The sequence below is a fragment of the Leptosomus discolor genome, chromosome 12 (assembly GCF_034619465.1).
Source record: "Leptosomus discolor isolate bLepDis1 chromosome 12, bLepDis1.hap2, whole genome shotgun sequence".
Taxonomy (NCBI): domain Eukaryota; kingdom Metazoa; phylum Chordata; class Aves; order Leptosomiformes; family Leptosomidae; genus Leptosomus; species Leptosomus discolor.
The window spans coordinates 565,577-579,820 of NC_141402.1; the positions used below are offsets into that span (position 1 = coordinate 565,577).

The window sequence follows — 14,244 nt, forward strand, 5'->3', positions numbered from 1 at the left end:
CTGGTGGAGCTCCCCCCGCCCCCGGCACGGGCTGGTGGGCAGAGGGTGCCCTGGGGACGCATCCCTGGCTCTGGCTGGAGCCTCGGCTGTTCTGGGCCTGCAGGGCGCTGGTGCGGAGCCAGGCAGGGAAAGCTGGGGCCGTGGGGGCTGTTTGCCCCCCGGCAGTGCCGGGGCTGAGCAGGGGCAGGGAACGACTTGAGCAGGGACAAACCGTGTGCAGGAGCCCTTTATCTCCGATCAAAGGGAGCGCCGCGGTGGAACCCTCAGCTGGCAGCAATTTTCCTCCCTGCTCATCCGTCTCCTCTGCCCGACCTTCCCCCTGGGACCAGGCTGCCATTCCCCCCCTCGCGGCTCCCCCCCGGCAGCCGCTCCGGCTCCCTCCCCCGCGTACCCCCGCGCCGCTCGCCGATGCACAGATTGTCTGCTCCCACGCTCCGTCTCCTCCTCCTCCTCCTCCCCACCTGTCCCTCCGGGAGCCCCGATGCCCCATCTGCTGCCACCCGGGCTGGTGCCATCCCTCCGCGGGCTGACGCACGGCCGCCCCCGGGGACCAGGGCGGGGGCCAAGGCGGCGCTCGGAGCCGAGGGCAGGGCGGGGGCTGCAAACGCCCCCGTTTTGTGAAGGGTGAGGTTTACTGAAGGACGAGGGAGGGGTTTTTGAAGGCGTTAACAGGTGGATGACAGGCACCGAGCTTGGGGGGGAAATTTGCTTATGGGCTTCCTCACCCAGCGTTTGGGAAGAGGCAGACGTAGGACTGCGTGGCTGCCTTGCAGCCCCTGCAAACTGCCGAGCCTTTGGCCAGGATGAGAGGAGCGCCTTCCGCTGGCGCCGACATCACCAGTGGGCAAGACCTGCGATGTCCAGCCCCAAAATGACAGGGCATGTGTGGCTTGGGGCTTTTTTTTTGGTGGCCCTCTCCAGCCATTCCTCCGTGGAGGCATCTCGGCACCTTTTCCTCCATCCTGGGGCCTGCACCTCCCACCCTGGGGACAAAAGGTGTCTGCCTGGGCTGTTCCTCAGGGGGTGGCGGACCCTGTGCAGCGCATCGGTACCCACTGGGGGCCATGAAGGAGAGGGGAGGGGGCAAGGGGCTGTGGGTGGAGGAAGAGGGGCTTTGGAGATGAGGATCAGCAGGCAGAAAACAACGTGGGGGATGGATTGGTTTGGGAGGGGTGCGGGACGAGGGAACGGGTCAGGGCGGGACGGGCGATGCTGAACGTGAGGGTCGCACCTGCCTTCACCGCTGTGGGCCTTCCCGGTGGGTACCGGCCTCCGAGGAGCTGTGCAGGAAGGGCAGGGCCGGGCAAAGGAATGGATCTGCGGAGCAGGTCTGGGAGGCGCCGGGGACGGGACCGGCAGGCGGCGAAGGGGGACAGACCTCACCCGGGCTCTGGGAGGGACGGCGAGCGAAGGCGGCGCACGGCGGCTGCCCCAGAGCAGCGGGCTGGGTGTGCCGGAGCAGCTCGCCGTGGTGCCGGCAAGGCACGGACTCGAGGCCTCCCCATCGCCGCCCAGCCCCGGCGCAGGGTTGAGCCCTGTGTGGGCCAGATCCTGCCGCGGGGCTGAGCCCCCACCCGTCAGCCCCGTTGCGTGGTGGGGAGGGGGTGCAGCCCGGCTCTGCCCAAGGGCAACCCGGGGCTTCGGGTCCTGCTGGCTGCTACGGCCGCGCCAGGACGGCTGGACTGGGAAAACGGAGCTGGAGGCATCCATCTGCTCAGACCCCCCCCTGGAGGAGAGGGTCACCCGGGGCTTTCAGTTCCCCCCACGTTCCTGCTCACAGACATTCGTCTTTTTCCTGTAGCAGGGAAAAATGCCCCAGCGCCAGCTGATCGCTTTAGGTGTTTTAATATTCTCTCTGCCGGCATCCTCCGGCCTCTCTGTGCGCCCATCACACTGTCCGTAAGGGGAGCGGGGACGAACGAAGCCGCTCTCCTGCCTCGGTCTCAGCCCTGCGCTTTAGGGAGGCCCAGCGTCTCGTCACTCGGGCACGCTGGCTCCAAGCTACCACCCGAAAACGAGAGCTCCCCCGTTCCCCTCGCGCTCAGCACAGCCCCGCAGCTTTGATGGCATCTTTGGTTTATGTAGGCTGACCTGCGACTTCAAGGGTAAACCAGAAACATTCGGATCCTTCACTTCTCCTTGTCTTTCTTTTTGCTCCTTCTCTGGCTGGTCAGTTCGCTGAGCTTCTTGTCCAGGCGCCGCTGGAGATGGGCTCTCTTGGCTGGGTCCAGGGACTTGTCTTTGGAGCCGCTCCCGGGATAGAGAACCCCTTCTCTGCTGATCCTCTGCCGCGCGTGAGCCTTGGCCTTCTCCCCGCAGCCGTGAACCTGGCGGGGAGAGAACGGACACCGGTGGCAGCCGGGAAACAGGGAGCGCTCATGTACGTGGGAATCAGGTGATTTTATTCCTGGAGCCTGGAATTCCTCTTCCACCCCCCTAAAGCCACCCCCCGTTTATTGATAGCTCCTTCTATAGGTAATTTTTCTCCTTCTAAAATCTGCACAGCAGGTAAATCCTCCTCCTGGGCAGTTTAAGTGCCTCCTTCCAAATCTCTAACCGTCTGAGGAAAACTCGCACTGGTCACGGGAACAGCGGGATCTTTCACAGCTCCTGCACGAGAGCCAGACCTAAGCCTGAGCTCCCGATTCTGTTCCCGCTAACGCAGTATGGCTTGGGGGAAAGGAGCGGAACAGGAAAGGTGACTGGGCAGCAGGAAGAGAATCTGCCCCTTTAACGTAGTTAGAGCTCAATGTCATCAGAGCTGTCTTCTGTGCCAGAGTAAAAAAATCCTCATCACGCTAATTTTGTGCCGGGAAACCTTTTCCACAACCAGCCCGCGCTGAAGCCCAGGCCATGTTTAAGGTGCCTCAAGCCGAGCTCAACACCACCCTGAACCATCTCCACCAGGTCTCAACTGCAGATCCTCAAAGTTTACCCCTTCTGCTTGGCCCATCCCAAGGTCACTCGATGTTTTCCCAAAGCTAAGCCAGCCTGAGGATCCCAGCCTGTTCTTTCCGTGCCGTGACAAACCTTCCCGTCCCTGCTGGCGCGGCTGGGGCAGGTTGTGACGGCCGGGAGGAGCCGTGCGCGGCACCGGGCACACGGCTCCCAGCCAGGACTGGGCTTTCTGAGCCCGCTGCCCGCTGGAACCCGGCTGTGGCCAACAGACCCTGCAGACCACCTCAAAACGGGGCAGGAACTCCCGCGTCAGCGGGTGCTGGAGGGCAGGCGGAGCATCGCTCAGTGGGGTCCGCTGGGCTGTGCTGGATGGGGAGGGGTTCAGCAGCCGGGGCTGCTACAGGGGGAAGAGCAGCTCTTTCTGAGCAGGGACCCTCCAGCCCCTCTGAGGGGGCTCTGGGTACCCCTCGGGGCCAGGCACGGGTGGGAGGCCCCAGGCTGTTTCACACGGAAGCCTGATAACATCTGGGAAAAGGGGCAGAACGTCTGAAAGCAAGAAAAACTCGCTGACATAGGAGCAACTGGAAGGATCAAATCTCACTGGAGCCCTCTTAACAACTCAGCAGGGAGCGGCGATCCTGCAGGAAATAAATCCGCGTCCCAGCGGGACCGTGAACGGCCGCGTGTACAACTGCTCTTTGCCATGGCAACAGGCAGTGCTCGACCAGGGAAAAATCTGCGGCGAGGAGTGACAGGTCAGCTCGCTGAACGCCGCTGAGCTCTGGGAGGCTCCACGCGACCAAGAGCTGTGCCTGGGGGCTGCAGGGCAAGGGCCGACGGGCGCAGGAGGCTGCGGCTGAACGGAAAACCGTCACCTCTGAGCCCACGTACTCGTCACGGCCGCCCCCCAGCCACGCCAGCTCTGCCCGCAGGGCTCAGACCCCGAGGGCAGCTCACCATGAAGGTCTTGCTGCCAACTCTGGAGGCTTAAACGTACCCGCCTGCCTCTGCCCCTGCACAGCAAGATGAAGCCTGACGCCAGTTTAACCTCAGTCTCCCTCCTTCCCAGAGCCGGGGAGGACAGGGCTGTCAGCAGCTACGGAAGAACCGCGAGGAGGAAGCTGTTGGTCCAGTGGCCATCGCACCGCCGCTCCCACGGAGGGGCAGGGTGTTACAGGGCTGCTGAGACGCCTGCTCGAGCGTCCCCCACCGCAAGAAAGCAGAGCGGAGGAGGCCGAGGGCCTGCCGCCCCTCAGGTACGGCTGGGAGCTACCGCGGAGCCCCGCAGCTCTGAGGGAAAGGTCCGGTGGCCAGCCAGGCACACGGCACTGCTCTGTGCGGGATCAAGCCCTGACTGGTCCCCAGGCTGCAGAGGGAATAGCTGCAAAGAGCTGGGAATCAGCTTGTCAAGTCACTGCCTTAAGCTCTTGCCTCTTCCTCTCTCCTCTCTGCCTCGCTTTAGCTGGGAGGGTAAATGCCAGAGAACAGTAAAGGGCCACAAAGCAAGGGGGGAAAAAAAGAAAAAGCTCTCAGGAGGAGGCGTGCAGAGCCCACGTGTTAACGCCTGGCAGCCCTTTCTACCTGCAGCTCTAGCAAAAGCTCTGACAGCGCGTTCTGCTTGAGCCTCCTTGGAAGGAAATCCCGCCTGGGGAGCTCGACAGGGAAAATTCCCACGTTAAACCCATGCTCGGCACATCCTACTGCCCTCCGGCCCCCTCGGCGCTCCAACGCCCGCGCAGGCGGCCCGGCCCCGCGCGTACCTCGGGGATGTGATGGCTGAGGCAGTAGCGCCTGCTGCAGTGGAGGCAAAGCTGCCCCAGGGTGGTGACGCTGGCTTGGCAGCGGGGGAAGCCGCAGGTGTGGTCCGCTTCGACGGCCGCAGAAATCAGAGCGTCGATATCTTCTTCTGCCGCGCGCCCTGCTCCGCCCTTGAGCGCCGCCTTCCCTGGGGAGAGGACAGGGGAAGAGACCCGGCCATCGAACTGCCCGCTTGGAAGGGGAGAACAAACCCAAGCAACCCGCAGCTACAGCCTGGGCACCTGACGTGCTGCCGGGCCAGCAAACCCTGACTCCAAAGGCCCCAGCAGGAGCTCAGGGCTCCTGCCCGCAGCACACCTGGGTGCCTCCCTCTGCTAAAAGGGGGCTGGGGAAGAGGAAGGGCCCGTGGCTGCAGGGAGGATGGCAGCCCCTGCCTCGCTGGTTTCCCCCGCCTCTGCGTTTAGGAGGCAGCCACGTCCTTCAGAGTGGGCCAGGTACTCCTCTCAGTTCCTCTCCCCGCATTTGGGAGCCTCCAGTCTAACACCTGAGCCTCTCTCCCTAGGAAAGGGTACCCAGTGTTTTTCTTCCAACCTAAGAAATCTGCCTCCAGGCATCTGAAATCCCTCCCGCCCAGATGCTGCGGCCAACTGACGCACGCTCCTGCCAGCTCGCACATCCCCGCAGTGACAAGCACCGGCGAGCTTTCCGAGAGCCACCTCCCATGACAAACCCCAAGGCCTGGAGGCAAAGCCACGGGGATTAAGCAGCACGATCCACTCAAGGAAGACCATTAATTGTGCTGGTTATGAAGAGAGCGGCCTACCTTCAGCTTTGCTTTTGCCTTTCTTCTTGCTGCTGCCCTGAAGGCCGGCACCGGGCTCCCGAGCCTTCCTCGTTGCCTCCTCCCGTCTGGCTTCCTCCCTCTGAGCCCTCTCCAGGTGCAGGGTTTTCAGGTCCACTTTCCCCGAGCCCTGGCTGCTTCCCCCCGGCTCAGCAGGGACGGGCGCTTCTCTGCCGGGATGGGGACGGGGCAGCTGTTTGCTGCGGGGGGCGGCCGCGGGCCGCGAGGGCTCGGCAGGCTCCTTCCTGCGGACGCTGACGTACCGGTCCCTGCCCTCCCCGGTGCTGGCGTGCTGCAGCCCCTGCTCCTCCGCCAGGAGGTGAACCAGCATCCGATCGTGAGAGCTGAGCGACGGGGGGAAATCCAGCTGCGCCTCGCCGCTCTCCAGGAAGGCCGCCAGCATGGCCTTGACTCTGTCCGCGCTGCCTGCCGCCCCCGGGCCCTCGCTCGCCCGCGGGGAGAGACGCGCTTCTGGCTTCGGCCACGCCGCGTTGGTCGCTGCTGCTTGGAGTTTCCTCCCCGGAGGCGGCTGCGGTTTGGGGCCGGCTGCTGCGGGAAGCTTTGCGCCCTGCTGCCGCTCGCCGCGGCCCTCCTGGGCGTAGGGCTCGGGCACGAGGTTGTCGAGGTACTCGAAGGCGGAGCGCACCTCCCCGTGCCGGCCGAAATAACCCACCAGCCGCTTCAGAAAGGCCTGGCTGCTGACGGTGCGGGTGTCGCAGATGATGGCCACGTGGCGCCGGGCGCGGGTCACCGCCACGTTGATCCGCCGCTCCTCCGCCAGGAAGCCCACCTCACCTGCGGGAAAGGAACCGAGGGGCGTAGGACGGTCAGTGGCGCAGGGTTGGCTCCGGGTCTAGATTTGGCCCCAGTGACTGAAGGGTGGCTTGGCTGAAGGGTGGCAGCCAGCTTACTGGGCTCTGGTCCCTGCCTCATGCCGTTACTGTCATCCTTCTGCCTCTGTTTCCCCACCTGCAAGCCAGAGCCGGGGCTCCCTGCTGAGCTCCCAGGGTCAGGAGGAGGACGGACGGCACACCGAGAGGAGAAATACTTCCCTGGGCGGCCCCACAACACAAGACCAGGCTGGGACCTGGGAGCAAACGCGATACAGAGCAACACGGAAAGGGCTCGCCTTGTGACCGAAGAGGAGCCGCAGGTAGGAAATACACCCTGGCCTGTACAGCGCCCCCCACCCGCCCCCAAGCTCTCGCTGCGTTTGGAGTAACAGCACTGAGGCAACCCCGCAAGGCTGGCTTCTGCTCTCCGACTGTTTTCTTGAGGAAAAGCAGTGAAGAGCCAGCAAACACCAAGATGACTCAGTGAGGAATCAGCGAGCAAGGAGGGTAGTGTGGGCAGCTTTGGAGTTTCCAGCTCCCGGGGATAAAGAGGAGGCCAGTCAGGAAGAAATGAACGCCCCTGCTGGTGCCGTGGCCAGCCTGGCTCTGTGTCCGCCTTGCCTGGCCGCGGCTGAGCAGCCTCCTGTGTGCTGCCTTTGAGGAACAGGGTGTGGGCGACCCCCTCGCCGTGCTCTGCAGCTTACAGAACCACTGCCAGTTTCTCGGACGTGGTGGTTTTGCCTGACTGCAGGGGCAAGTCCAGCTCCTCTGATCCGGCAAGAAGGTTTTCTGCCGGATCGGGAATGGCTGCAGAGGGACAGGCGCTGCTGGTCGAGGTCCCTGGCCTCCTCCGAACTGAGAAACGCAGCTGAGAGAGGGTACGGGTTTCTCCCGCGGGTCTCACAGGGTGCTAACAACATCTCTTGTGCCCCAGGCAGGCCAGAGCTGTGCCCAGACGCCACGAGAGGCTGCCTCGTGCCCCCAGGAAAGCGAGTGATCCCCGCACCACGTCTGAGCTCTGGCCGCTAGCTGCGCACGGGAAGGGGGCCGGGGGACACGCGCCTTCGCAGAGGACACCAGCTCCCACCGAGCAAAGGCGAGGTGAGTCACTCATGCATAAGGACTATTCTTAGTCCTGTCCCCCACCTCCATTCTCCCCGCAATGCTGCTTTTCTTGCTCTAGGAAAAAAAGCCTCCTCCTTCCACGCATCCTTTCCTCTTTTTTTTCTTTTCCCCCCTCCTAGACATCAGCACTCCCGGCACATACCCAGCGTTTCATCCTCAGCAGCAGCAGCAGCAGCAGCAAGGGATGGTCTCGCTGCGGGTTTGAAAAGGGCAGGGATCCCCGCACGGGAGGGAGCTGGTTCCCAGAGCGGCCCCACTCACGCCCCCTCCCGCTGAAGCTGGCTGCCACAAAACCCTTCAGCAGGGGTTGACGGCTCAGCTGAAGGAGCCTGACGGCTCCAGGGCAGCAGCTTTTGCCCAGCTATTAACTTTCGCTGCAGCTGCTGATAGGAAAGAACTCGATTTTCCGCTCTAGATTTTGCTCCGAAAAGAAGCATTTTCTGTGTACGACTTGTAATGCCAGCTCCTGCTCGCTTTCTTCAGGGGAGTGACCCAAAATAGGCTCCAAAGCCAAGAAATGAGCCCCCCAAATTTTAACCGTTTGTGGGAAGTTGAGGCTGGATATTAGGAAGCATTTCTCTACTGAAAGGGCTGTCAGGCACTGGAAGAGCCTGCCCAGGGAGGCAGTGGCATCACCATCCCCAGAGCTGTTTAAGAGTCGGGTAGATGTTGTACTTAGGGACGTGGTCTGGTGGTGTTGGTAGAGCTGGGACAGAGGTTGGACTCGATGATCTTGAAGGTCTCTTCCAATCGAAACTGCTCTATGATTCTATGACAAGTGCTTGGCACTCCAGTAAATGTGGTGCTAATGTGACATGTGCCCTTCTTGGGACCCCGGTTCAAATAATTTCTGAGGCCTCAATAGGCAGGAACCCTTCAAACTAAGCAGTCCTGGCTTCCTTTTTACCTGCTGCCTGGCAGAGGCGCTTCCTCTGCAACCAGGACGGCGAATATATTCATTCATCAGAAAAAAAAAACAGGCCGAAAAGGAAGGTTCTGGCCAGTGAATTCATTCAAAGCGAAGTGCTAGAGACCGTCAGAACTGCAATTAAACCACAGCACTCGGCACCAAGACAAGCGACCCTGGAGCAACCACACAGTTCCCGTTTCTCTCCCATTCCCCATGGAGCAGCTCTCCAGCAGCGCACTCTTACCTTTCCTGTTGGATCTCACAAACGACAGGATCACTGCCTCTTTCTCTCTTCCTTGGAAACCATCAACTGATTTAATCTCTAGCTCTGGGTACCTGTGGCAAAGGTGCTCCCTTAGCATGTCCACCTGAAAAACACGCAATAGGTATCTTGTAAAGAAAAGTGCAAGGTGAAAAGGATTTAAATGGCGCTGCTTTGGTAAAGATCCTTCCTCTCAAACCCATAAGGATGAGTGCCCACATCTCCCGGAGGTCAAGTGCCGACTCCTGAGGCTGGGAGTGGAAAACACCCATCTAACGTCTCTTCCTTCCATGGCCACAAATGCTGATCACACAGTTTCGCTCTGCTGGCTCCCACCTTCGTCCCTCTGAGGACGTTCTGGTATCACTCCTGAAGATGTCACGGTTTGAATCCACCTCTGTGCATCTGCTCTGTGGGCATGCAGAAAGAGAGAGGAGATACCAGGAGACAGCCCTCACCTGGAGGTTGTAGGGGGCTACAACAGCGATGTCTCTTGCCTTCACACCAGCTTCCACCAAGGCTTGGATGTGCAACCCGGCCAGCTGCACCTCCCCTAGGGCAGAAAGCAGAAGGGACGGTGATGGGACCCGGCTGGCAGGCAGAGGCAGGAGCCGCCAGCTTGGACACGCTGCAGCTCGGAGAAATTCGCCCACCTCCCCTTCAACAGCAGGGAAAGGGGAGGGAAAGCCCTGCCTGCAGTCCAGCGGGGGTAACGATGCCCAGCGTGGCTTGCTCGGCTAGATGGGGACGTGCCACACAACCTCCCTCCCAGGGCTGCACAGTGCTTGCTTCTTGCCTTGCCAAGTCACCAGCTCGCTTAAGCTTAAGCTTAAGAAGAGTTTTCTGAACAGCACTTGGCTTCCTCTGGCCCTCCCGTGTTAATCCAAGAGATCAAGGGTAATCCAGGCAATAGATTATTCTCCTTCTGAAGCGAGATCCTAGACCTCACTAAAAAATCAATTCTCCACGCTGCAACTGAAAAAACTCCACCTTTCCTTTTTATGCTGCTTTTTCAAGTCTCCATCTTTCTAAACCCCCACGACCAAATAAACAAGCTTCATGCTCAGACCTTCCAGAGACCGCAGGCAGCCTGCCACAAACAACAGGCTCTTCAGGATGGTGGCTGGTTCAGAGAGATCTAATGAGGACAAATACAAATGTGGACTATTTCACTGGCTCATTGGCGGGACTGACTTTACCCTTCATTTTGCAGCAAAACACAGGCATAAAACTCAAGAATCTGCAGTATGCTGCTCCAAAAGGCTGCCTCCCAAATTCTGGGAGACGTGCTTTTACTCCCCTGCTCAAAATCCCTGAGTTATCTTAAATAAGTGGTTTTGGCTCTCCTTTTGGGGATGAGAGCCTTTCTCTGTTCAGCAGGGCCACGGGGACTGGTGTACAGAAAAATGAGAGGCCCTTAAATGCTGGTGGGTTTTCCAATAAAAGAAGGCAAAAGATACTTGAACTGGTAAAAACTGTCCTTGTGTTTTACAGTCCATCTTCCCTGTCTTGCCAGGGAGGGACTTGAAGCCTCAGAAATCTGTTGCTGGCATGAGATCTGCACTGGCGAGCAGAGAGGAAAACAAACGAATCCCTGAAGCAGGCAGCCCCGTTGCCAAACAAGCTCTTTGGCCACGTGAGAGCGATGGCTAGAAAAGCCTGTGGCTTGGCCACCGGGAAAGGCGCCTCAGCAAAAGCGCGAGCAGCAGCCGGGCAGGCGGGGGGGCCGTGGGTGAGGCGGCCGGGCACAGGCACCCCCGCCGGGATCGGCCCCCTCCAGGCACCGCCGAGCCAGCCTGGGCAGCGAATTGACAATCTAGGGGAAAAGGTGGCCCCGAAAGAAGAGTCTCCCCTTCCCCACCGCCCAGGCTCACTGGGCCCTCCCAGCAATCCTGCTGGGCTAAGAGCTCTCCCGAACGCTTTTAGGAGAGCTGTCTCCCTGACAAGCTGGGATCTGTGGATTGCCAACTGAAGCACCAGATTTTTGACAGCCCACGTGTAACACCTCCTGGCAAAGGCCCTCTGTGAGCCTCTTCAGAGCCAGCCGGCAGGTGTGGAGTCGCCAGACGGAATCTAGAGGAGCACGAGCAGCATCCCGGAACGGCAACTCACACCCCCCGGCCCTGCTGGGGAAGGGAGCGCGCAAAGGAGGCAGCAGCACCGTTTTCCGAGTTCCGCCGCGTTATTAGAACGGCTGCAGGGCCTGACCTTACGCTCAATCTCCACAATGAAACCTATTTTTCACTCCAGAAAACAACAGGAGACTCAGCATCTTAAGGAAGTTCACGGAGAAGAGCCCTGCAGGACTTCATGAGAGGAGACTGGGAGGCAACTCTGAGCCGTATCTACAGCCTCCCTGAAACAGGCTTGTGCTCTGCCTGCCGCTGTCTGCCCCGCCAGCTTGTGCAGCGCATCTGTCACAGGGATCCTCCACCCGGCCCCAGTCCGCAGCCTGGAGAAATGTCTCTGTGAGGGAACAAGCTGCACACTGTCATCGTGGCCCTGTGGCCACTCCGCTCTGAGGCAGAGTTCTCTGAGCTTGAGGATTTACAGAGGCAAGGCTCTCTCAAATAAGCAAGGCTCCCCGGGGACCCCACCTTCCCCCTGCCACCTGCTCCGGAGGGGGACACCTCTGGGATGTGGCTCGGCTGGGGCAGCGGCCAAGCCCGCAGGAGGCTGAGGGGCTCAGACAACCGATGCTGGCCAACACCGTTTTCCGAGCGACGGTACCTGGATTCCCCTTAGACTGTTCATCCTCCACCTCCAGCTCAAACAGGCCGCAGCCAGCAGTGTCGATGAGCAGTAAGGGAATGGCGGTCTCTTCTGTAGAGGCGACGCCCGGCAGGTCCCTGCACAAGGTATTTGGGAAAGGGCCAGTTAACAACGCTGGAATGATGCCAAAGGGAGGACAGTTGTGGTGTTGCTTACTCCTCCCAACAACACCGCAAGGACAGAGGGAAAGCGCAGCTGGACGTTGCTTCCGAGGGACAAGGCTACGGACCAGCAGCGGTGTCCTGCGGGGTGCAAAGGCAGCGAGATTGGCTCTGGAGGCGGTGAAGAACGGCAGAAACTCAGAACTGAGGTTCCCCCCATCCGGCTCCACCGAGGCTTTGCCCCCCCTTGCAGCTGCACTGACGCTGCCGCAGAGCCCGTCGTGTAGAGCAACAACTAAGCAGGGCCCTTCAGCTCTGGTGGGGCCCTCCGGCTTCCAGCTCCAGGCTTCCCGGGGTCAGCGCCGGCACAGCAGCCGCAACGGCACAGCAAGTCCTGAGAGGCTCAGGGGAGTTTGGCAACGCCAGAAAACTGCAGCAGAAAAGCCGTTATTGCTCAGAAAAGCCCCATATACCGAGGGACTGACGCTTCAGTGCTTTCCCAAAATGCAAACCAAGAGCTGAGCTGCCCCGGAGAGTCTCACAGGGGCCAGCCAGCGGCACCGAGAGCTTTCTCACCAGCTATGCTACACAGCCCCGTTGTTGCAAGGCAAGGGTGCAGCGTGTGGGTGTTAGTGTCTTGCTCAAATGGTCTTGAACAGGAAAGATATGTAGACCTAGGGAGATGTGGCAGCTGCTTGCTGGTTTTTACAGTGCTGAGAGGGAGAAGGAGTGCCTCAAGTACTACCAGAGATTTGACAGCAGTGCTGTCAGGCAAGAGAAGAAAGCGCAGCACAAGGAACCACAGAGGAATTGGGGTTTCACATCATTTCTACATCTAAAGCTGCTGCATTCCAAAAAGAGGATTAATAAACCATATTTTAATACCCAAGGCAGTTGCTAGCTGAATTCACAGCCCAGGAAGAGGACAGGGGATGGAGGGCAGGAACGGAAAGCCTGGAGGTGGCAGGAGAGCTCTGAAACAACGACACGTTACTGTACAGCACGTACAGATCACGGAGAGCTGTGACTCCGGAGAGCCTGCAAATAAACCAGGCAGCGGGCAAGCCGTCAGAAGGGAGGATTACCTCCAAATGACAGGCAGCAAAGCGAAAGCTAAGGCAGGTTCCAGTTCAAGACAAGCCCCCAGCTGCAGCCGCTCCTTCCCAGAACGCCTGGCACTGCACGTCTGTTCCTCTGCATTTGTATGCCACCGACTACCCTCGCTTCCCGCGGCCTCCGGCCATTACTCACTCCATTGACAACAGAAGTCTCCTCTCTGGACTGAAACTCATTTTTCTCCCGTCTGAAGCTGTGGCTGTTGTAACGCACGGCTGGGAAGGCACGGGGACCGGTGCAGCTGTGGCGGGGGGGCCAAAGGCCCTGCGGAGGAGCCCCGGGTGCACCTTCCCCCGTCCCCCCGCAGAGCAGAGCCCAAAGGAAGAGCTCTTCCCTCCCCCTGGGACCGCCTGCCTCAGCCCAGCGGCTCATTCACGCAGAGGCACAACGTACCTTCCGCATTTCCAAGGACCACGGGGACCAGCAAACAACTTCACTTTCCATGATCTCCAGAATGGGGCCACCTCCAGTTCCCCACTAGAGTGTCTCCTCCCCTGGGGAGGGTCCGACAGGTTGATCTCCCTCTCTCTGCAATGCCAAACCCAACGGGCTCCCCCCCTCCCCACACCTGCCCTGCTCACTGCCCTACCACTGTCCACATCTGCGCAGACAAAAGACCTGGAGCAAAAGCCAAGTTCTCCGTGTCGACAATCCCGGTTCTTTGCCTACTTGCACAGAAAGCCCTTGCAGCATCTCTCAGGGGCAGGGAAAATCCCGACCCCAGGAATGTCGCTTCAGAGGAGTAATTACCTCCATAAATCTTTCAGGTGGGAGAATTATTCACGCTCTTCTAAGGCAGGGAGACTGCGGCAGAGCTGGCTGCTACCTTGGAGGAAAGCTGTCCGGTGCCTTCCTCCCCCTTGAGGAGGAAGGGGAAAGGCACCTCTCCCACCTGCTGCCAACTAGCCCAAGCTGCAGAGATGGATTTTTGTTTCTGGGGAAATTCTTGGCCTGTGATGACAAACCAGGTCGTCCTTGCAGCCAGACACTGGATTCAGGCCCAACACCCTGCCCTGGGGCATCCAGGCACCCTGTGCCTCTCTGGGAGGGGCTGATCCCAGCCGGGCGAGCTGCACATCGCAGCCGAGGGGCGTTCTGGCTTCCCAGCATCTCCCAGGTCTCGCACGACTCGGGGGTTCCCCCTGCTCCCCATCAGCGAGGGGGTGTTAGCCCAGAGAAAAGCGCTACGGGAAGGGACACCTGAGCTGCACTTGGATAAAAACTGACAGCAGAAACAGCTGGTGACTTTCAAACCATCTTCTCACAGACTGAGTCACAAATTTTGAATGTGAAAAATACTGCTTGCAGCTCCCTGACTTAATTCTGGAGATGTGTGGGGGTTTCTGATGTGCTTTGTCACCCATTGCAGAAGGAAGGGAGATTTAGGAAGAAGGTTTTGCTCCCTTGGAAATACTCTGCCCTTGAAAAGATACCGCAGGAAACCAAAGCATCCTTTTTTGAGAAAAGATGGTGCTGCCAAAACCTCTAACAGATCCCAGACCAAGCATTCCTGAGTGCCTCCAATGTCAGAGGAAAAGCTGGTACAGAAATATGAAGTCGTTCAGCGCAGAGCTGCACTTCTTTTTCCAAAGACCAATCTTTGTGCTTCAAATACCATGAAGGAATTG

The 14,244-nt window shown here is 59.7% G+C and overlaps 1 protein-coding gene across 1 annotated transcript in view; it reads right to left on the reverse strand.

Moving 5' to 3' along the window:
* Positions 1-2,093: 2,093 nt before the first annotated feature.
* IGHMBP2 (immunoglobulin mu DNA binding protein 2) overlaps positions 2,094-14,244 on the reverse strand; it is a 42,417-nt gene continuing 30,266 nt past the window's right edge. The window contains exons 10-15 of the mRNA XM_086472067.1: positions 11,358-11,476; positions 9,086-9,180; positions 8,610-8,733; positions 5,480-6,292; positions 4,659-4,843; positions 2,094-2,327 (exon numbers count right to left, since the gene is read on the reverse strand). Coding sequence (XP_086328193.1) covers positions 2,130-2,327; positions 4,659-4,843; positions 5,480-6,292; positions 8,610-8,733; positions 9,086-9,180; positions 11,358-11,476 — 1,534 coding nt within the window. The 3' untranslated portion in view covers positions 2,094-2,129. The remainder of the gene's footprint in view (positions 2,328-4,658; positions 4,844-5,479; positions 6,293-8,609; positions 8,734-9,085; positions 9,181-11,357; positions 11,477-14,244) is intronic.